The sequence below is a fragment of the Lemur catta genome, chromosome 1 (genome assembly GCF_020740605.2).
Source record: "Lemur catta isolate mLemCat1 chromosome 1, mLemCat1.pri, whole genome shotgun sequence".
Lineage (NCBI taxonomy): Eukaryota > Metazoa > Chordata > Mammalia > Primates > Lemuridae > Lemur > Lemur catta.
The window spans coordinates 220,058,485-220,081,413 of record NC_059128.1 but is presented as its reverse complement, the minus strand read 5'-3'; the positions used below and the strand labels follow the sequence as shown (position 1 = coordinate 220,081,413).

At 39.9% G+C, this 22,929-nt stretch overlaps 1 protein-coding gene across 8 annotated transcripts in view; it reads left to right on the top strand.

Annotated features, from left to right (window-relative positions):
• The window catches only part of RUBCN (rubicon autophagy regulator), a 56,671-nt gene that overhangs the window by 13,938 nt on the left and 19,804 nt on the right, over positions 1-22,929 (top strand). For 4 of the 8 annotated variants that reach the window (XR_006732682.1, XR_006732681.1, XM_045540063.1 and 1 more), the window contains exons 2-8: positions 5,668-5,821; positions 13,611-13,697; positions 15,291-15,450; positions 16,088-16,194; positions 17,213-17,369; positions 17,999-18,532; positions 22,575-22,664. Coding sequence is in view for 6 of the 8 variants with exons in the window: in XM_045540063.1 (XP_045396019.1) it covers positions 5,668-5,821; positions 13,611-13,697; positions 15,291-15,450; positions 16,088-16,194; positions 17,213-17,369; positions 17,999-18,532; positions 22,575-22,664 (1,289 nt within the window). In the remaining 2 variants the exon portion in view is untranslated. The remainder of the gene's footprint in view (positions 1-5,667; positions 5,822-13,610; positions 13,698-15,290; positions 15,451-16,087; positions 16,195-17,212; positions 17,370-17,998; positions 18,533-22,574; positions 22,665-22,929) is intronic. The other 4 variants (XM_045540062.1, XM_045540064.1, XM_045540067.1 and 1 more) reach the window with 3 other exon arrangements.

The window sequence follows — 22,929 nt, the reverse complement described above, 5'->3', positions numbered from 1 at the left end:
ACATTGGATCACCTAAATATGTAAAGCTAATATTAACAGACCTAGAGGGAGAGAGATGGACTCCAATATAATAACAATAGGGGACTTTAATATCCCACTTTCTGCAATGGACAGAGCAGACAGAAAATCAACAAAGAAACAGCAGAGTTAAACTACACCCTAGACCAAATGGATCTAACAGATATCTACAGAACATTCTGCCCAACAGCTGCAGAATACACATTCTCAACGGCACACAGAACATTATCCAGGATGGATCAAGTGGTAGGCCACAAAACAAATGTCAACAAATTTTTAAAAATTGAAATCATATCAAGTATCTTTTCCAACCATAATACAATGACACCACAATCGATGACAAGAAGAGCTGAGGAAACTCTACATACAAATACATGGAAATTAAATAATGTACTTCTGAACAAGTGAGTCAATGAAGGAATTGAAAAGGAAATTAGAAAATTTCTTGACAAATGATAATGGAAACACAACATACCCAAACCAATAGGGTACAGCAAAAGCAGTACTACGATTGAAGTTTATAGCAGTTAATGTCTACCTCAGATAAGTAGAAAGATCTCAAATAAACAACCTAACGTTTTACCTCAAGGAAGCAGAAAACAAAGATAAACCAAACCAGAATTAATAGAAGAAGAGAAATAATAAGGATCAGAGCAGAAATAAATGAAATAGAGACTGAAAAAAACAATACAAAATATTAACAAAACAAAGAGTTGGGTTTTTTTGGTTTTTTTTTTTGAGACAGATTTTCGCTTTGTTGCCCGGGCTAGAGTGAGTGCCGTGGCGTCAGCCTAGCTCACAGCAACCTCAAACTCCTGGGTTCGAGGGATCCTCCTGCCTCAGCCTCCCGAGCAGCTGGGACTACAGGCATGCGCCACCATGCCCAGCTAATTTTTTTTCTATATATATTTTTAGTTGGCCAGATAATTTCTTTCTATTTTTAGTAGAGACAGGGTCTCGCTCTTGCTCAGGCTGGTCTCGAACTCCTGACCTCGAGCGATCCACCCGCCTCGGCCTCCCAGAGTGCTAGGATTACAAGCGTGAGCCACCACGCCCGGCCGAGTTGGTTTTTTTTAAATGATAAACAAAATTTACAAACCTTTGGCTAGACTAAGAACAAAAGAGAAAAACTCAAATAAATCAAATCAGAGACAGCAAAGGAGACATTACAACCGATACCACAAAAATACAAATGATCTTTACTACTACTGTGTTTGGTAAAAGAAAAAAAAGGAAATACAAAGAATCATTAGAGATTATGAACAAGTATATGCCAACAAATTGGAGAACCTAGAAGAAAGAAAGAAATTTCTGGACACATAAAATTTTACAAGACTGAATCATGAAGAAATAGAAAACTTGAACAGACCGATAATGAGTAATGAGATTGAATCAGTAATAAAGTCTTCTATTTAAGAAAAGCCAATTCTACCAAACATTTAAAGAAGAAATAATACTAGTTCTCAAATTATTCCAAAAAAATTGAAGAGAAGGGAATTCATCCAAACTCATTCTATGAGGCCAGCATTACCCTGATACCAAAACCATACAAGGACACACACAAAAAAGAAAACTGCAGGCCAGTATACCTGATGAACATAGATGCGAAAATCTTCAAAAAAATACTAGCAAACTGAATCCAACAGCAATAGAAGAAAAAAAAAATCAGAATATAGCAAGTGTTGGTGAGGATGTGAAAAAAGGGAAGCCTTACACACTGCTGGTGGTAATGTAAATTAGTGTAGCCATTATGGAAATCAGTTTAAAGATTCCTCAAAAAATGAAAAATACCAGCCAGGCACGATGGTTCACACCTGTAATCTCAGCACTTTGGGAGGCTGAGATGGGAGGATCACTTAAAACCAGGTGTTCAAGACCAGCCTGGGCAACATAAAAATACATAGAATAGGTTAGTGGTTAGCAGAAGATGGGGAGGGTAGGGAGGAGAGGGGGAATGGAAAGAGATTGGTTAATAACAGGTACAGAGTTACAATTAGGAGGCATAAGTTCTGGTATTCAATTGTAGCAGTCCCCAACCTTTTTGACACCAGGGACTGGTTTCATGGAAGACACTTTTTCCATGGATCAGGGGGTTGGTGGGGGTGAGGGATGGTTTCGGGATGAGTCAAGCGCATTAATTACATTTATTGTGCATTTTATTTCTATTATTATTACATTGTAATGTATAATGAAATAATTATACAACTCACCATAATGCAGAATCAGTGGGAGCCCTGAGCTTGTTTTCCTGTAACTAGATGGTCCCATCTGGGGGTGATTGGAGACAGTCACACTGAAGTGTGTTGCTTATGTCTAGTCTACTCTGTAATCTCGTTTTGGTTGCTGTCACTGTAGAAAACCCTGCTTCACAAAGATAGGATGTTGGAAATGGAAACAGGCTTTTCAGTGCTTTTGTGACAATCAGGATTTTCTGACTTGACTTTAAGCCAGAACGTGTGAAGATTTGAAGTTGTCTTAAACATACTTTTAAGGCTGCCGTCATTTGTGATCTCAAGCAGTTGATCCTCTTCTAGCATGGATGAAGTCAGTTCACCTGGCTTATTCACAAATGGGTTTGGATCCATTCCTTCCCCCTTCGGGAGTCTTTTGCAGTTGGCAATTAATGCTCAAACTCTTTTGAAAGCTGAGATAGGTGATCATGCACCAGCTGAGAGAAAGAAGGCCCTGGCTCAGTTCCTTTCAAGATCTCTGCTAATGTTTGAAACATGTCAAAAATCCCAATGTTCACTCGTTGCCCCCATAATTCCAGTTTGGCTTTGAATGCAGCCACTTTATCTGCCGACTTGAACACAGTTGTTCTCCCCTGAAGTGACAAGTTGAGTTTGTTGAGCAGGTTGAATATGTCACACAAGTAAGCAAGTTTTGTGACCTATTCTGTGTCATTGAAATGTGCTGCCAGTGGTGACTATTTTTCTAAAAGAAATCTCTGGAGTGATTCTCATAACTCAAAAACTCTGGCCAGCCATCTGACTTCTGTGTATAAGAGAAGGTGTGTGTGCTCTGTGAGGAGATGGACACTGACAGATGAAGCTTCCTCACTCGCCCGCAGCTCACCTCCTGCTGTGCAGCCTGGTTCCTAACAGGCCATGGACCAGTACCAGTCCTCGGGCTGGGTGTGGGGACCACAGTTCTGTTGCATAGTAGGATGGCTGGAGTGAACAACAATGTGTTGTATATTTCAAAATAGCTAGAAGAGAGGTTTTTGAATGTCCTCATCACAAAGAAATGATAAGTGTTTAAGGTGATGGATATGCTAATTACCCTGGTTTGGTCTTTACACAATATATACATGTACCGAAACATCACGGTGTACCCCATAATATGTACAATTATTATGTGTCAATGATAAATTTTTTTAAAAGATGAAGACACTAAACAGACTAGCTATGTAAATTAAAAAATATTTTAAGTTTACTTTTCTGCTGCATGAGCACATACCAAATATAGATTGTTTAAGTGTGTCTTAGAATAAGAGCCACATTCTTTTGTAGCTTTGGCATCACAGGGACACTTTATTGTGAGGAAGGGAGGTTCTTTCGTTTTGCCCAGAGGAAGTTATTATTAGATCAGAATGCTCAGAGTTTCTCGGATTTCAGTGCTGTTTGTATAATTTTGGAATCAAAGCCCTAGGATGGTAGGGTCCTTAATGTCTGCTTCTAGGATTTATCATGATGTTCTTTGACAGTTAACCTTGTAAGATCAATACAGAATGAATCAGAACAGAGATACGCAGAATCACCTCTGCATCTGATGAGTCAGCTGGCTCTGAGGCCTGCAAGACTAGATTGTAACCTGTTGGAATGTGGAAACTGTGTTGGTGAGAACAAACCAGAAATTAGTTAGCTCTAAGGAGGAAGCATAGGAGATGTAGAGTCACTAAGCAAAAGGTGGCAGTTAGTTGGCCTCTGTGATGGCAATTTCTCACATATAACAATAAATGGCATTTTAGTGACCACCTTAGTCTTGTGTGCATTTTAGTTATTTTGAGATATTTCCCAGGACTGGTATAGAAACAGAATAAGGGAAGTCTGGTGACTCCAATGTTTAATGGCGTAAGGTTACTTACAGTCTCCTAATTCAAATAAATTCTTGATCACAAGGTCTTCAGTACAACATACTGGAGTGAGATCTGTCTGGCCTTTGCCTGCTGCCTACCGCCCACCTTTTTTTTTTTAGACAGAGTCTTGCTCTGTCACCCAGGCTAGAGTGTGTGCAGTGGCATCATGGTAGCTCACTGCAACCTCAAACTCCTAGGCTTTAGCGATCCTCCTGCCTCAGCCTCCTGAGTAGCTGGGACTACAGTCGTATGCCACCACGCCTGGCTAATTTTCTTTTCTTTTTTTTTTTGTAGGGATAGAGTCTCACTGTGTTGTTCATATGTTCTCACTATATGGTCTCTAACTCCTGGCCTCAAGTGATCCTCCCCTGCCTCAGCTTCCCAAAGTGCTGGGATTACAGGCATGAGCCACCTCACCTGGCCTGGCCTTCTCTTTTTAAATGATACTCCTATACCATATCTGACTTCATTCATTTTGTTTATTTGTGGATATTATTTGTCTGCCTTTACTTGACTCATCCACTTTCCTAAAATAGCTCAGAAAATGTACAAAAGAAGTTAATTTTGAGTACTGGTAGAATTAGAAAGGATCCTAAATCAGGACCCTCCCACCCCATAGGTCTTTAAATGATATAAAAAGGTTATGGTAGAAGTTCCCTGAAGAAATCATTGCCATTCCCATGACTGTCCTTGAAAAGAGGAAAGAGTTGTAGTCTAGTAAGAAATGATAGGGCAAGGTAGAGTGTATATACGGTAACAACTGGGGGCTCAAGAGAAATAGTTTGACACTCTATCTCCTGTTTTCCTTATCCAGTTTGATTCAGTACATCAAGCTCTTTTCACTCAATTGCAATTGGTGTTGAGTTTTTATTGAGTTGGAAGGTGTGTTGAGAAAGTGCTGGGAATTTAAGAGGAACCTTGAAGATCATCTAGGGCAGGAATTTTCAAACTTTTACACTCAGGTCCTTCAAATGGTTTAGGAGAATTAGCCAGCAGCTAACTGGTTTGGGAGCATGTCCCAAAGTGGCTCAGTGCAAACTTTAAGCAACTTATATTCTTATCCATAATATTTGTACATGGGTATGTATAGAAAGCATTTTCAGTCCTTTGCTATGTTGTAGTCAGTGCTTGGAGATATAGTAAATAAAAAGTAGCTTTTTGGGTTTTTTTGTTTGGCAAAAGATTTTTGGTTCTGAGCAGATGCCCTCATCTTTTTCATATATTGCACATGTACTGTCATTGTTCGGAATTATCTTAACAGGTCATACTCCTATAAACATAGGGTCATAGTTTACTCATGTGAGGATTAAACAAGATAGTAGATGAAAATCACTTTACAAAGCATGGCATAATGTCCCATTTAAATGTGAGGTTTTTTGTTTTCTATCTTAGTTCTCTTTACAACTTTAATCCACTTAGAGTTGAGTCTTATGCCCAAGTGAAAAATTAAATAGGAGAGAGAATGTTAGGATGTGTGGCAAGAGACTACTTGGTTTAGACTTTCTTTGACATGATTAGGATCAGGTACAACAAAGTTAAACTAACTGTTGTTATAATTGATGCCCTTGCAGGAGGGAGCACTGGCAGTTGCTGGGTAATTTGAAGACTACTGTGGAGGGTTTGGTGTCAACCAACAGCCCTAACGTCTGGTCCAAGTATGGTGGCCTGGAGCGGCTTTGCAGGGACATGCAGAGCATCCTCTATCATGGGCTCATCCATGACCAGGTATGTAGAACTCTTCTTTTTTGCCAGATTGGCTGAATCACTTGTTGGAAAGAAATAGTTGCATAAAGTTGGTTGGCAGGGAGAAGATGAAGGGCACTAGTCTGTGAGCTCTTGAGGGCAAGACTGTGCCAAAAAAATACATACTTTTTTTGTATCTAGAATATTTCACTTAGTGCCTAATGTATTATACCATAGATGTTAGTGCAATGAATACATTGCTGAGTAGGACAGCAAATCAGCAACAAGAGGTTAGGTCAGTTTATTAGTTTCCTGTTGTTCCTTTAACAAATGACTATAAACTTAATGGTTAGAACAACACAAGTTTATTATCTTACAGTTCTTGAGGTCAGAAGTCTGAAATGAGTTTCACTAGGTTGAGACCAAGGTGTCTGTGGGGCTATACTCTCTCTGGGTGCTCTAGGGGAAAGTCTGTTTCCTTGCTTTTTCCAGCTTCTAGAACTGCATTCCTACACGCTTTGGCACTTGGCCACTTCTCCATCTTCAGAGCCAGCAGCATAGCATCTTCAAATCTCTCTCTGCTTTCTCATCATCTTCCCTCCCCGTGATCTCTCCTGCCTCCCTCCTAAAGGACTCCTGTAATTAATTACATTGGGCCTGCCTGGATCATCCAGGATAATCCCCCCAGATCAAGATCCTTAATTTAATCACATCTGCAAAATCCCTTTTGCCATAAAAGGTAACATTCACAGGTTCTGGGAGATAGGATGTGGACATTTTGGAGGACAATTTTAGCCAACCATGGTGAGGAAGCTTTTTCTTCTGAATCTTAGTTTTGGTTTAAAACCATGCTGTTTTTTCAGAAATAGGTAGAATAAAGGAAGAAAAACAGCCAAGGCAAAAATGTGTTCAGTTAGTCTCTGGCTTTCATCCAGGAAATGTTTCTGCACAATGAGAAGGTAAAACTCCATGTGCTCAGTTACATTAAATGTACTTTCCTTTGGAAAATCCTTTTGTCTAGAAACTAGTGTGTTCCAGTGATAATTAATTGCTTAGGCTTGATGAGATTGGTATAATTAGGACTAAAATTCCTTTTCTAATACAAAATCAGCAATTCTTCCTCTGATTTTTTGTGGATTAGAATTTTACCTTGTTCCCTAAACTTAGACTTTTGTTATTACTATCTTTACTTCAAATTAGTAATAGGAAGAAAGAATTATGTACTTTCCTGGCAGGAGTAGTGAAAATTCATCTTCAAAATACATGTGAAAACTCTAGCAGGTATAGTAGTGACTAGCAAAAACAAGAGGTAAAAAGAAGAGAGGAGGATTAACATGAGTAGTTAATGGGTAGTGTGGTTCAGAGTAGAGCCAGGCTGTCTGAGTTCAAATTTCAGCTCCTTCATAAACTATGTAACCTTGGACAAGATACTTAACCTCTTTGTGCTTTAGTTTCCTCACCAGTAAAATGAGGTAGTATCTATGTACCTCTAGAGTTGTTGTGAGGATTAAATGACTTAATGTATGTAAAGCACTTAGAGCATAGTAAGAGCGAGTCAAGTATGTGCTATGATGATGATGAGGAGAAGGACAACGATGAGTCATTGGGATTTTCCTCTTAGCCTCCTAGGACACATGTGAGAAATATTTACAAAATAATGTATTTTTAGAATATTCTTTGAGCATTACTTTGTAGGCAACTGGTTGATACTTATGAATGGTAGTTTTGATTGTAGCTTAAATTGTTTTTACCATAAACTTCATTGATGTTGAGTTTCTTTTCCTTTATATCCTCAAACACTCTAATAAGTTTGGAAGTTTGAAAATAAGTGGAATGCAATAATACTTAATGGTTTTTGCTTTACCTTGGGCAGTTATTGCATTTGCAGTATTTTAAATAAGATTTGGTTCTGGATAAAATTGTCAAGTGAGTCATTGGGGTTTGGTATCCTCCTCCTTTTTAAATATCAAACCTCACAAATACATCCATAATTGTATGTTCTAAAACAGTGTCATCCCCAACCTTTTTGGCACCAGGGACTGTTTTCAAGGAAGACAGTTTTGCCACGGACCAGGGAGGGGGGGCATGGTTTCAGGATGATTCAAGTGCATTACATTATTGTGTACTTTATTTATATTATTATTACATTGTAATATATAATGAAATAATTATACAGTTCAGCATAGGTTGGGGATCCCTGTTCTAAAACATTCATGTCCTCCCATATCAGGGCCTAGTATTATTTCCTGGAACTCTTGTTCCCTGAGCCGATCTTTTCTTTCTTTTTTATCAGAATTTGTTCTCTGCTAGTAGTCACATTTAAAAAATCTAATCAATTAATTGGTATTAAAGTATTCATACTTGATAGGATTTAATGTGTTGCCTTGCCTTCTAGATATAGGTATGTATTACCTCTGAACAGTGTCTTTAAACCCGTGTTCCTGTTGGATATTTTCAGAGTTCAGTGAAAAGATGGCTTAGGTTAGATTTTTTTCTATTCAGAGTAAGTTCTGAAGGTGAGGCCGTCTCAAAGAATTTTAAAGATAGAAAAAAAATTCTGCTTTAAAGAACTGAAAAAAATTCTACTTTAAAGAGCCTAATTCTTAATGGTCATCATTTTAAAAACACCATTCTAGGAATTTGGAAGCAACATTGTGACAGAAATCTTTGGAATCAAACAGAATCTAGATCAGAATCCAGACTCACTGCTTAAGTCCTTGGGAAATAAAATGACATAGTAGTTAAAATTATGGACTTTTGAGTTAGACCGCTCACATTTTAACCTCAGCTTTACCATTAACTGTGTGGGTAAGTTACATAACTCTTTGTGCTTCTGTTTCCTCATTTGTGAGATGAGATAACACTGCTACCCGCCTCCTAGAGAATTAGATGAAAAGCATGTTGTCAGTCAATCTATTAGGTAATATTAATTTTTTTGAACCTTGCTCTTCTCATATATAAAAATAAGGGTAATAGTATTTATTTCGTAAAATAAATCTTGATGAAAAATTAAATGAAATTACATACAAATTTGCCACTGTTTGTGGCACATAAGATGTAATTAATAAATGTAATTTTTTTTTTAGTTTCTGATTACATATAGTCCTATGGAAAACAATAATTAAGAACATTGGAATTTGCAAAACAAATAAGTTGATCCACCAAAATCTGATTTCTGCCCTTACCGCTGGTGATCTTGCACAGCATTTTAAGTAAAATGATGTCCATGTTACCAAATCCAATGAACATTTCTCATTTGAACATGATCTTGTGTTCAGCACTGTTGACCATCATCATTCCTTGACTTGTATAACATTATCTTCTGATGCCACAGAAACATTGGCCTCCCTCTGTAACCACTTCTTAGTTTCTTTCTCTGGAATTTCCTCCTCTTGGAATTTGTTTTGTTTTGTTTTGTTTTTGACAGGGTCTCACTCTGTCACTCAGGCTAGAGTACAATGGCATGATCATAGCTCACTGCAACCTCAAACTCTTGGGCTCAAGTAATCCTCCTGCCTCAGCCCTCCCGAGTAGCTAGAACTACAGGCATGACCACTATACCCAGCTAATTTTTAAATTTTTTTGTATAGATGGGGACTTGCTATGTTGCCCACGCTGGTCTCAAATTCCTGGTCTCAAGCAGTCCTCCTGCCTTGGCATCCCAAAGTACTGGGATTACAGGTGTGAGCTATTGCACTCGGCTGTCTTGAAATTGTTTTTAAATGGGGTTCTGCATTTGTCCTTATCTCTTCTTACTCTGTATTTTCTTGAAGCAATCTCATCCACTTGCATTGCATTAAATATCACCCATACACTGATGACCCTCAGCTCAGACATCTCTGCTGAACTCTAGATCCAGAAGCCTGGCTGTCTCCTATACATTATCATCTGGCTATCTGTCCTATGGGCCCAAGCACAACATGACCAAAATTAAATTTATTTTCTCTCATGAGTTTGCCCTTCCTCTTGCTATTCTTTTTACACTAATCTGTGGCTTTGACCTACTCAGCCAGAAGCTTGGGAGTCATGCCAACATGTTTTACAAAAACTCAATGTAGGTTTCCCAGGCTATTGACCAAAATAGCTACCAGATTAGTGGTACTGCCATTTAGTGGTTTAAGTTCTTGTGTGGTGATAGCAAATGCGTTCTTTTCTTAGCTCTATTACTAAAATTACATTGTCATCTAGAGTAATCACTTACCCATGTTACAAGACAGTTATATCATTTTTGCCAGAAAAAAAATGTGAATGAAGTCAATGAGATTCTCAAATGAAAGATGCTTGGTAAATGCAAAACACTATTAACATATCTTGTTATAGTCATTAAAAGTGGTAATATCTGTGAAGGCACCAGGTCATCAGAATTAAAAATATCAAAGCATATGATCACTTGCAAAAAAAACAGTAGTGTGAATAAGTGGAAGCAGAGCAAACCAGGCAAATGTATCATATGTACACACACACTTAGCAACTGCAGGCTCTAATTGGAAGAATCAAAAACAGAAGATCCATACCAATTTCATTGTTGCTCTGTTTTGCCTTATAAAGATCTAAGAATTAAAGTCTGTCAAGGCTGGGCGCGGTGGCTCACGCCTGTAATCCTACCACTCTGGGAGGCTGAGGTGAGCGGATCATTTGAGCTCAGGAGTTTGAGACCAGCCTGAGCAAGAGCGAGACCCTGTCTCTACTAAAATAAATAGAAAGAAATTAGCTGGGCAACTAAAATATATATATATATATAAAAATTACCCAGGCATGGTAGTCCCAGCTACTCGGGAGCCTGAGGCAGTAGGGTTGCTTGAGCCCAGGAGTTTGAGGTTGCTGTGATCTGGGCTGATGCCATGGCACTCTAGCCCGGGCAACAGTGTGAGACCCTGTCTCAAAAAAAAAGTCTGTGTCAAGAATTTGTCATTCTTTTTCATTTCCTCCTTAAAGATTAAGGCTTTCAAAGATCTTGGGCTGCTGTGTCATTAGGAAGCTATTCTGGGTGTTGTGCTCTTGGCGAGGTGGGGAAGGGATACAATGATTCATGTTGGTCTTATCTGCTCTGTGCTTTCAAAAGAATGTATATGGAATGTGAGTTGAAGTTTTAAAAAATCATTTGAAGCCTTAGGAGAGCTATAACAGCATGACCATATTCTTAGAGGAATCTCATTTTCCTTGACAGCCTGCATCTGGGCTGCTTTTTAGGTCTTCCATAAGGCAAGGCATGTTTGATAACCTTTCTTCTGCTTAGAAGTGTGGAGAAATTCAGTTCCTGAGATTGCTCAACTAAATAGAAGTGAAAGGATTCCTCTTTTCTCCACTGTCGGGAAGAACCTTGTTCTTGGCAACATATATAGCCCAATTTTAAAAAGAACAATAATAAGGAAAAAGAACTCTGTGTTTGTTTCCTGAATATATAAGTAATATACTTTTATTTGTTGAAAATTCAGAAAATACCAAAAAGACTTTAGAAGAAAGTTAATATCACCAATAGTCTCAACACCAAGTAATAACAACCACCTTTAACATTTTGGTAATTTTTTTCTATGGATTTATGTATTTTTTAAAATATTAAGATTGTACTATATATATATCACTTTGTAACTTGCTTTAAAGATACTTAATTTTTAAATAGACAGTACATTTTACATGGTTAAAAAATCAAAAAGTATAAAACTGTAAACAATGAAAAGTCTTGTTCCCTTCTGATCCCATAGGTAACTACTATTTACTAGTTTCCTTCCAGGGAATTTTTATGATTATAAAAGCCAATATGAATAATTGTCTTTGCTACACCTCCTAGCCAAGTGAGCATCCCGTACTCACTCTTCTGCACCTTGCCTTTTTCACTGAATATATCTTGTAATTCATCTCAAATCATTACATAAGAGCTTCTTCATCCTTTTTTTATAGCTATCATTTTATAATATTTCCTTGTATGTATGTACTATAATTTATTTAGCCAATTCCCTGGTGAAGATATTTAGATTGTTTCCAATCATTGGCTATTAGTAGTAGTGCCTCTCTATATAAATAATTTTACCCTTTACCATAGGATAAATTCCTAGAATTCTTAGGTTAAAGGGTATGTGCATTTGAATTTTGATAACTGTTGCTAAATTGCCCTCCAGGAAGTTATGTATATTTATACCATTGCTAGCAATGTATAAGAGTATCAGATTCCCCATACCCTTGCCAATACAGGGTATTATTAAACTTCTTGAACTTTGCCAATACGATAGGTAAAAAGTTACATTTCTCTTACCATGAAAAGATGTTTATAAGAGTCATTAAATTTTTTCTTTGTGAACTTTTTCCTATTTTATTACCTTTCTCCTTGGCGTTTTAGTCTTTTCCTACTGATTTATAGAACCTCTTTATTTATTAACAGAATTAGTCCTTTGTCTGAGTTGCAAATATTTTTTCCTAGTGTGTCTGTTGACATTTCTTACGGTGGCTTTTACTCAGCCAAAATATCTGGTTTTTAATAAGTCAAATTAATCATTTTTGTTATGATTTCTAGGCTTTGTGTGATGCTTACACAGGGCTTCTCTATTCTGTGATTATTAAAAAAGTTTTCCCATGGTTTCTTCCATTGCTTTTATGACTTAATTTTTAATTTTTTTTTTTCTTTTTTGAGACAGAGTCTCATTCTGTTCCCTGGGCTAGAGTGAGTGCCGTGGCATCAGCCTAGCTCACAGCAACCTCAAACTCCTGGGCTCAAGTGATCCTCCTGCCTCAGCCTCCCGAGTAGCTGGGACTACAGGCATGCGCCACCATGCCTGGCTAATTTTTTTGTATATATTTTAGTTGTTTGGCTAATTGCTTTCTACTTTTAGTAGAGACGAGGTCTCGCTCTTGCTCAAGCTGGTCTCGAACTCCTGAGCTCAAACGATCCGCCTCCCCTCGGCCTCCAGAGTGCTAGGATTACAGGCGTGAGCCACAGCGCCCGGCCAGTTTTTAATTTTTTTAATTTTTTTTTTTTGAGACAGAGTCTTGCTCTGTTGCCTGGGCTAGAGTGCCGTGGCATCAGCCTAGCTCACAGCAACCTCAAACTCTTGGGCTCAAGCCATCCTCCTGCTTAAGCCTTCAGAGTAGCTGAGACTACAGACACGTGCCACCATGACTGGATAATTTTTCTGATTTTTGTAGAGACAGGGTCTTACTCTTGTTCAGGCTGGTCTTGAACTCCTAGCCTCAAGCAATCCTCCTTCTTTGGCCTCCCAAAGTGCTCGGTTTACAGGCATGAGGCACCTCATCCGGCCCTATATTTTTTTAATAACTTAGATTTCAGTTTTAATTTCTGCCCAATAGTCTCAGGAAGGATTGTGAAAAACAACAATTGGGTTTTTATGGTATAAACATTTTGCTGTCATGTTCAGGCTTATTCCATTTTAACTAGGACTGAGTATTTCTTTGACTCTAAATATAGCCCTTTCCTGACCCGGATGGCATGGGAAAAGTGGATGTTTCCTTATTTGATTTTGCTTACAATAGGAACTAAAGACATTTATCTCTGGCTTTTAACAAATAACCCTTCACCAGTTTTAAGAATTACCTTTTAGGAAACAGAATAGTAGAGAGAAAGGGGTAGAAAACAATTATTATTTTTACTGTGTGCCTTCTATATTGTATGCATATATTACCTATTCAAAAGAATGATTAAAATAGTTTTTAACAATTATTTTTTAAAAGGGTGAACATGTATATGTTTTCATTTGATTGCTGCTGAGAACTTTTGTTGAAGCAAGGGAAGGTTGTGCTCTTTTTTCTCTTTGAATGTCAACACTAGAACTAGATTTGGTCCAAAATGGTAGTGATTTGCTCACTTTATGCGTTCCCTCAGCAGGTGTGCTGCCGCCAGACTGATTACTGGCAATTTGTGAAAGATATCCGGTGGCTCAGTCCCCACTCAGCTCTTCATGTGGAGAAGGTAAGAATGAAAGGACAGCTGGTATGCTATGGGGTAGCTGCATTTCTTTATTGCTTGTTCTGTCAGAAGAGTCTCCTAGGGTAGAAGGATATAGAGTATGTCAAATTTCCTCTTAACTGAGGAAAGGAAGTTATCCCTGTAAGACTGACTTGGAGGAGAGGGTTATTTACATTTAAAAAAATAAGCCTTGCAAACCCACTGATCCGGGCAACCTTCTCTCCTCTTAGGAAGGGATGAAAAAAAATTTGTTGTCTTCAAAAGATCTGTATATATGGGACCAGGGTGAAGCTTTTCAAAATCCAGGGCAAATAACAAGAGGTTCCCTAAAATAGTAGAGAACATGGGACTTATATGTCGATAATTGTTCAAGAAGAAGAGGATGTACCAACTAGAAAGAAATGTAAGGTTTCTGGAGGCCAGTATCAGATGGAGCCAAGTACATTCCTAACAGCTTTGGCTACCATCGTAGCACTTTATTTTACTGTCCTCTCAGCTCAATCAGGGAAACTGATCTCAAGAAAGTTAGGTGACTTGGCCAAAGTTATATAGCTAGTTCAGAAAAATCACTGCCAATTTTATGTATGTATTTATTTAGCTCTTTATTATGGGAAATTTCAAATATATATAAAATTAATAACACTCCATATATAAGAGGAAAAATTATATCTTTAATTAAAAATGGCATGGTCTTGAAAAAAAAATATTGAAATGAACTGTGAAATGTCCAGCTGATCTTCAATACTTGTCAGTACATGACCAGTCTTGTTGCATGTATATCCCATTGTCAGATTCATTGCTGAGATGATATCAGGAAAAGTAACTTGTTTCTAAATGATTAGGGAACCAAATCACAGGGTGTCATACTGGCCTTTTTTGTGAGAAAAGGCCAGAGCCCACTGATTTTCTGATACAGATTTTCTTTGTCCTTCTCAATTTATTTTACCCACCAAACCTCACTCCAACAGCCTTTTCTAAAATATGTGCTGTAGTCATTTCCTCTTAGAAGCCGCCTGAAATTGCCATCCATGCATTTTTTGCACTGATCCTGGGCTATGAGACCTTATTGTTATTATAGAAACAGCCAAATATGAGAAGTTTCCAAACAGAGAGTGCTGTGGCTAGAATCAAAAGGAAGTATTCAGATGGCTTCCCTTTGGGGGAGAATATTTGATGGCATTTTTCGTAGGTCCTTTCTTCCATGTTTTTGTTGCATTCTTTCTGGAGGCTAACCTAAAATAGAGGTCTCTGAGAGAAGCCAAGAGGTCAAGTTCATCCGTCCTCTGAATATCCCAGAACAGATTCGTCTTTGGAGTTAGAACATAAAGAGCCCAGTGTAGCAGCTTTGTCCTCTCCTGGCGCTGCATGTCAGGTTTTAACTGCTTAGTCCCTCACCAGTGGCCCAGTTCAGCATTGAAGCCATTAATCCCTTACTTTGTTCTCTTTCTCCAGTATCCTCAAGGTGCCAGGTGGAGGAAAGTACCTCTGAGTGCCTTCTCTTACGTGTCTCAATTTAGTTCTTAGGTCATTAGGTCATTACAATCTTGCTGTATCTTCCAGGATGTATGTTTTGACTCATGTTTGTTTGCCTCCCAGTTCATCAACTTACATGAGAATGGCCAGAGCAGTGCTGATGGTGTGAGTGAGCGTGCCGTGGCAGAACTGTGGCTGCAGCACAGCTTGCAGTGCCACTGCCTCTCAGCCCAGCTGCGACCTCTGCTTGGGGATAGACAGTATATCAGAAAATTCTACACAGGTAGGTAGGGGCCACGTAGTCAGGACTGTTGCTTATGCTTCCTCATTCTCTTCTACCTCACTATTGCTTTATAGAAATATCCCTCTAACCTCGGCACCTCATTTTTCACTTGATGCCATAGGGATTCAACTCAGAAACACATATCCAGTCTTCTCTCTCACCTCCCATGTAAAACACAATCAAACTTTATGCTAAGGTATTCCCCTACTCCCATACACACAAACCAATAAGAATAACTACCATTTACTGAGAGTTTCCTATATGCCAATCACTGTTATACTATATGCGCTTCACAGCAGCCCTGAGAGTTGGGTATCCAACTCTCTGTTTTCCAATCAGAGACAAAACTCCCTGTTTTCCAATCAGAGACAAAGCTAAAGGAGGTTTGTGACTTGGCCCAAATCACTGAAGCTAGGAGTCAAATTTGGATTGTTCTAACTTTGATGCCTCTTGCCTTGGCCCCTTTGCCATACTAGCCTCTTCTGTACTTCCTGATTTCCTTTCACTCCAGTGGCATGATTCTCCCCAATTTCTTTTTAATTTATTCCTCTCTCCCTGAGCTTCTCCTAAGGCCATACAGGGAGGCTAAAGATCTCCCTATTGGGTTCCATCAACATGGTAGTTTTTCTCTCCCCAGATACTGCTTTCCTGCTAAGTGACGCCCACGTCACGGCCATGCTCCAATGCCTAGAAGCAGTGGAACAGAACAACCCCCGCCTCCTGGCTCAGATTGATGCATCTATGGTAAAGGGGGCAAGGAATTATCTGTGTCTATGCTGGGCCCCTGGACCTCATCATGATGTAACCGTCTATAGCAAACCACTTCTTCACTTAGGCAATTGTGAGCTGAAAGTCTGTCATTTTAAAAAATGCATGGAGAGAAGGGGAAGTACTATTAAGTACCTGTTGAAGTAAAAGGTCTAAGCTTAGGTCTCTTTGCTGGGAATGGGGGTATGTTTTTTAAACCCCTGGGATCCTTAGTCTGAGTAAGTATCTCAAGGCTTGACAGAGAGCTGGGGAGGGATGGTTCTGAATCAGGAGTAGAGTTTAATGTCAGACCTAATGGCTTAGTGTTACATGGAATCTTTTTTTTCTTTGATATAAAGAAAATTTTGTTGCCTATGATTAAATCACATCATCATAATCCTCAAGTCAGTGCTTCAGCTAGAATGCAATTGAAGTCCCTACTCCTTTTAAAGGGGGATCTCCTCTCTCCTGGTTCTTTTATTTTTGATTATTGGTTACTACCCATTCAATACTTTCTATGTGCCAGGCATGGTGCTGTCTATGTATAATTCATGCATCATCTCATTTAATGCTCATAATTCTGAGGTTTACATTAATCTGATTTTATAAAGGAGATCATTGAGGCACAGAGTAGATAAGTCACTTGTCCAAAGTGTGGACCAAATAGCTTATAAGTGACAGGGCCGGGATTTGAACCTGGGCCTATATGGCTTCTGATTCCACATGCATAATCTTAAGCACTTTGTTGTGCTGCCTGCATGATGAAGCACTCCGGGTTTGACCACCTGGAAGGATTCTAGTGCAGAACATGTGATATATAACAGGACCTCAAGGTTTCAAAGTTATAAGCTGTCTGCTATAGTAGAGGGTAATTGTGTTGTATCAATAAGCTATAGCTAAAGCCCATGCCTGCTGCCAAAGGCCAGCTTCTACCAGCATTTCTGAAGTAAATGATTGCCCCTCCTCTGAAATCCTTTATCTTTGACTGTGACACATTTTGTTTTGTTTTGTTTAGTTCGCCAGAAAGCACGAGAGCCCGCTATTGGTGACAAAGAGCCAGAGCCTGACAGCTCTGCCTGGTTCCACATACACCCCTCCAACCAGCTATGCTCAGCATTCCTACTTCGGGTCCTTCTCTAGCTTGCACCAATCCATGCCCAACAACAGCTCGGGTATGGGGGCAGGAAGGGGTGGTCATTACATGTATCCCCAGCCATGGAAAGTAGAAGACTTTGTTGGTGCTCATAGGCTGGGAATTGAGCATAGGGTTGCTGCAGTTTGTCAAACTTCATGTGTTAATAATGGACATCTTAAAAGGTTTATATAGTGACTAGCCTAAGGTAATTCAGTAGAATCATTAAATAACAGAGGAAAGAGAAATTAGATTTCCCTGGGTTTCTAATCTACATTGCCAAGAAGGCATTTAAATAATAGGTAATATTTATTGATTGCCTGCCACGTGTTATGCTCTGTTATAATCAATTTATATGAAAAAATATATATGTATTTTCTCATTTGATCCTTAAAACAGCCCTATAGGTAGGTATTATTGCTCATTTTCCAGATGAGTGGATACTAACAAGCAATAAAGCCACTGTCTCAAGAGCCCATACCCTTGACTTAGCTGCTTCTAAATAATTTTTTACTTTATTTGACTTACCTTTTCTGAGGTAACACCATGTGTCTTGGGCATCCAGTAGTAATAAGGAGTTTGGTCCTTAGTTGTGGAGAAGCCCTTCATGTATACTGCAGGATTCCAGCTCACCTTTCTCTCCCCTTATCCTTTCTTTTTATATCCTAGAGAGAAGATCTACTTCCTTTTCACTCTCTGGCCCTCCCCAGAAACCTCAAGAAAGCAGAGGGCACATATCACCAGCAGAGGATCAAACTGTCCAAGCCCCCCTGCTTTCAGTCTCTGCACTAGCCAGGGATTCTCCTTTGACTCCAAATGAGATGAGCTCCAGCACTCTAACCAGCCCCATAGAGGCATCCTGGGTCAGCAGCCAAAATGATTCCCCAAGTGATGCCAGTGAGGGGCCTGAGTACCTGGCCATTGGCAACCTGGACCCCCGAGGACGGACTGCCAGCCTTCAAAGTCACAGCAGCAATGCCGAGAGCAGCAGCTCCAATTTGTTCTCCTCCAGCAGCTCCCAGAAGCCAGATTCTGCTGCTTCTTCCTTAGGGGACCAGGAGGGAGGTAGGGAGAGCCAGCTGTCCAGTGTCCTTCGTAGGTCCAGCTTCTCAGAGGGGCAGACACTCACTGTCACCAGCGGGACGAAGAAAAGCCATATCCGCTCCCATTCAGATACCAACATCGCTTCCAGAGGAGCCCCAGGTAATGATGAGCACCAGCTACTAGTTAGCAAGGTGGCCCTTGAATTTAGGGTGGAAATGGGGTTTGTTTTTGAGATTTTTCAAGTGGCAGAAAGAGAAGTTATGTTTCTGATGACATGACATCCTGCTTTATAAATGATAGAGAGAAGTTTGTAATATAATACTAATACTCAAAATCTCCAAGTATGTTTGTTTGTTCCTGTTATATATTGCTAAATATTAAATGCTTCCTGGATTCTTTACTAGTTTCATGGCATCAGAGGATAGTATGACTCATCACAGTTCAAGTTTGTTTTATTTATTTATTTATTGAAATGAAGTTTATTGAGGAAGGACAAGATAGGTTTACAGAGCAAGAGGAAGATATAGGTTTATAGAGTAAGAGCAAGATACGTTCACCACAGAATGGCAAATGGGCCTCTTGTCGTAACAAAAAGTCCACCAGTTCAAGTTTAAAATATGTCTCTCAGACTGAGGGAAAATATTAATGAGCTTTAAAAATAATCCCATTAAATCCCTTCTCTCTTCCTATGATTTCTTAGAAGTTTGATAGGGATATAATACCAATATGAGAGAAACAAAGTGATATTAGGGTTTTCTTTTTTTTTTTTTTTTTGAGACAAAGTCTCACTCTGTTGCCCGGGCTAGAGTGAGTGCCGTGGCGTCAGCCTAGCTCACAGCAACCTCAAACTCTTGGGCTCAAGCGATCCTCCTGCCTCAGCCTCCCGAGTAGCTGGGACTACAGGCATGCGCCACCATGCCCGGATAATTTTTTCTATCTATTTTTAGTTGTCCGGTTAATTTCTTTCTATTTTTTAGTAGAGAACAGGGGTCTCACTCTTGCTCAGGCTGGTCTCAAACTCTTGACCTCGAGCGATCCTCCTGCTTTGGCCTCCCAGAGTGCTAGGATTACAGGCGTGAGCCACCATGTCCGGCCGATATTAGGGTTTTCTAAATAAAACTAGGGATATAGTGAGTGTGGGGTGGAGTGACCTAGTAACCAAGTAGGTGGGACTGACTGCTGCATCACTGATGCAGGCTGAGAGGCAGTCAGGTAAGGAGGCCCTGGCCACTGACACCTCCCTCACAGAAGCACCAGCTGATAGCAGGGAGCAGCCTAGACATGGGGAAGGAGGGTTTCATTGCTTTTGCCATCTCCCTGCCATTGTTTTCCCTGGGTCTTTGGTATCTGGCAGGCTTTGGTTGAGTTTCATTTGTAGTAAAATCTCTCTAACAGCAAGTATAACACGGACCTTTGTGCTCAAAGCCATTCTGGGTCAGGAAAGCCACAGAAATAAAATATTAAAAATTCAATAAGACTGAAAAAAAAAAGGATTTCTTTTAGCACAGCTGCCATTGCTCTCTTTTTGTAATTTCTAGAAAGGTGAGAGCTAAGGTCCTCATCTGAAACCTTCTGAATGACAAACTGTTGTTTGTTTTCCCTCAAGCATGTGATTTGACTTACTGGAACTCTTTAGGAGAAAAATCTCCAAATCAAAGCCTGTCTTCCCACTAGCTTTCTTAGATGTGAAGAATGCTTGGGTTAGATCCTCACTTCACATCTGCTGCTGCAGGCCTGGTATCTACTATACTCTATGCCGCCGGCCTTTGAGCATGTATAACTTCCCTGCCCCCGTTCTTGAATCCATGTGGATTTCAAAAACCACATTAACCTGCATTGGAACAGGGAGCCAAGGAAAACTCGTGCAGAAGGGTACGAGGAGGTATGGTTCATGTATAGCTTCTCGTACAAGTTATCCCTCCTTCAGCACTGGGGTTCCCTCTGAGGAATTACATACCCACTTCTGGTAGGTAAAATGTAGGACACTCTTTTTTTTTTCTTTCTCTCTATTCTTGTTTGCTCTGTCTGGACTCTCTTCTGCACCTGTCTGCCTACCTACAGGAGGCCCCAGGAATATCACCATTATAGTTGAAGATCCCATTGCAGGTTTGGGAGTTGGTCTTCCACCTCCTCTTCCTTCTGCTCCTCTGTGATCATGTTGCTTAGTTCAGAACCTCCTTGTCCAGTCTGGTGTCAAATCAAGTCTGGCTAGTCTGGTCCTGTTGTGATGCTTGGACCTGTCTATAAAATGTCACCAATATTCATGTGATATGTTTTCTGCCTACAACTTCCAGATGCCTCCTTTAGTTTCCCAGTAGCTTCTGGGAGGCAGAGTCAAGACTTATCAATTCAGTTTTCCCAAAGGTGAAACTGAGGCCTGCTATTTGTCGAAGGCATCATTATGAATCAGTGGCAGAATTCTTCTTAAGACTGAGTACTTCCTATGGATTACTTTATTTTCCTTGAATTAACACCAGATTATATTTTATCCCCTTTCTGTGGTCTTGGATATGCTTGCATGCTTTTTGCCTCTCCTAGAGTTCCCTGTTTCCTTTTTCTTTCACCTGTCTTCATTACCCTATAAGTTCCTGCACCTCATTCCATCCATTGCACAGGATTTTTCTAGTGACTTAAATCTGTTTCCTTGGTTTTCATGCTGGTGTTCAAACCAAGTCTTGTGTTCCTTTCTGGGTAGCATAATTCATGGAGATATTAACACTAGAATGTGTCTGCAGGACAGAATGGTAAGGGAGGACTGAAAACCATGGCCTCCTTGTAATGGGTGAAGTCACTGGATGTGTTAACTTGGAATAGAGAAGGTTAAAGAGGAATAAAGTCTGTAGGATCATTATTTGAAGAGCATTGTTGTTCTTGAGATGAGAAATTGTAAGAAGGCAGATATCAAGTGAGTGTAAGGAAATTCTAAGTATTAATCGAATGGGCAGCATCAGGAGGTAGTGATCTCGGTACGTAAAGGCTGAATGGCCACATGTTGTAAAGAAGTAAGGTCATGGTGTTGGAGTTTGTGTTGTGTGCTAGTTTGGGGATCTCAAAGGTCCCTTGCAAGTCATGTTTTTTACCAAGGCATCACGGTGACTGCTAGTTTGTCCTCAGTTTAGTAGTGAGGAGCAGAGCCCACTGCCAGAGCCACCAGAAGTCTTTGAGGCCCAAGGAGAACACAAAATTATCTCTTACCGTGTAGTAGCATTTTTTTGTGAGAGGAGCAGCTGACAGGTTGACAATATCAGGGAAATGGGTCACATGTAGTTCAATCATTCATTCTCCCACAGCATCCTGCTCATTTCTCAAGCACCCATTTGCTTTTCAACCTGCTCTTCCCTCTGTGGTACTGGAAATTTTGTGTTTCCTTTTGAAGAACATCAGTTTCTCATTTCCTACAAAACCTGCCTGCTGCTGTTCTCTGCTTGCAACTCTCACTGATCCTGTTACTCCTATTGCTAGGCACCTGCTGTTCTGCCAGCCTTCTCTTAAAACCTCTCCCTTCCTTCTCCAGTAAGGATGGGCCCACAGCCCTGTGACTGAGTCCTTTGGTTACAAGGCCCTCTTCTTTAGCTTTTCCAGCATTGCCTTGATGCTTCTTTAAAGGACATTACTGGATTTTATTTTGTTTCCTTAGTGAATGTAAACCTTCTGATATTATTATTATTATTTTTGGATGGGGTCTTGCTGTGATGCCGAGGCTGGTCTCAAACTCCTGGGCTCAAGCAATTCTTCTGCCTCAGCCTCCTCCAAGTCCTTCTGATATTATTTTAAAACCTAGTATGAAGGTATCAGAAAAGTTTCAATGTGCTTGTCTTTATTTTATCATCTGAAGATTGTTTTCTAAATTGGTTTGTCAAGAGGATAGAAATTGGCTGATATTCCTATAATGTATGGTTAAAAGATGGAAGAAAAGAGAAATGAATTCATGAATCCATTTTGATTTGATTCTTTTTCATCTTTGTGTTGCCCCATTCTGGATCATTTTTCCTCTTTTCCACCGAGAATGTGCTGACTTTCTGTCTCCTTTCCTCCATGTATTTCTGTATTCTTGGCTGTTCTCTGTTGGTGTGCCACCCTTCTCCTGTTTGGGAGGGCTTTGGGAATGAGTGCAGTTAAATGTTGAAACTCCAAAGTTGGGAATGTACCTGTTGCTCACTTCGTATGTGTGTTTTTACTCCCTGGTGGTCACTATCACTAGAATCCTGCAATGATAAGTCGAAGTTGAAAGGCCCCTTGTCTGGTCAAAGCAGTGAAGGCAGCACACCCAGCTCTCTGTACATGGAGTATGGTAAGTGAGTACTAGGAAGGCCAGGGCTAAAATTGTATCTTTTCTCTGCTCTCTCCTTGTGCCTGCTAAGCTGTAAGCTTTGGGGTTCATCTCAGCTCTGTGAAGGGTACGCGCTGTACAGTCTCACCCACCCTTTTGTCATTTTCAACCCCTGTGCTAGAAATCACACCTCCCTGCCATTTCTCTTGCTCCTCTCTGACTTAGGGGTCCCACCCTGTCTTACACTCTGGGTGTTATCACCTTGTGTCAATTGATCCAGATGGAA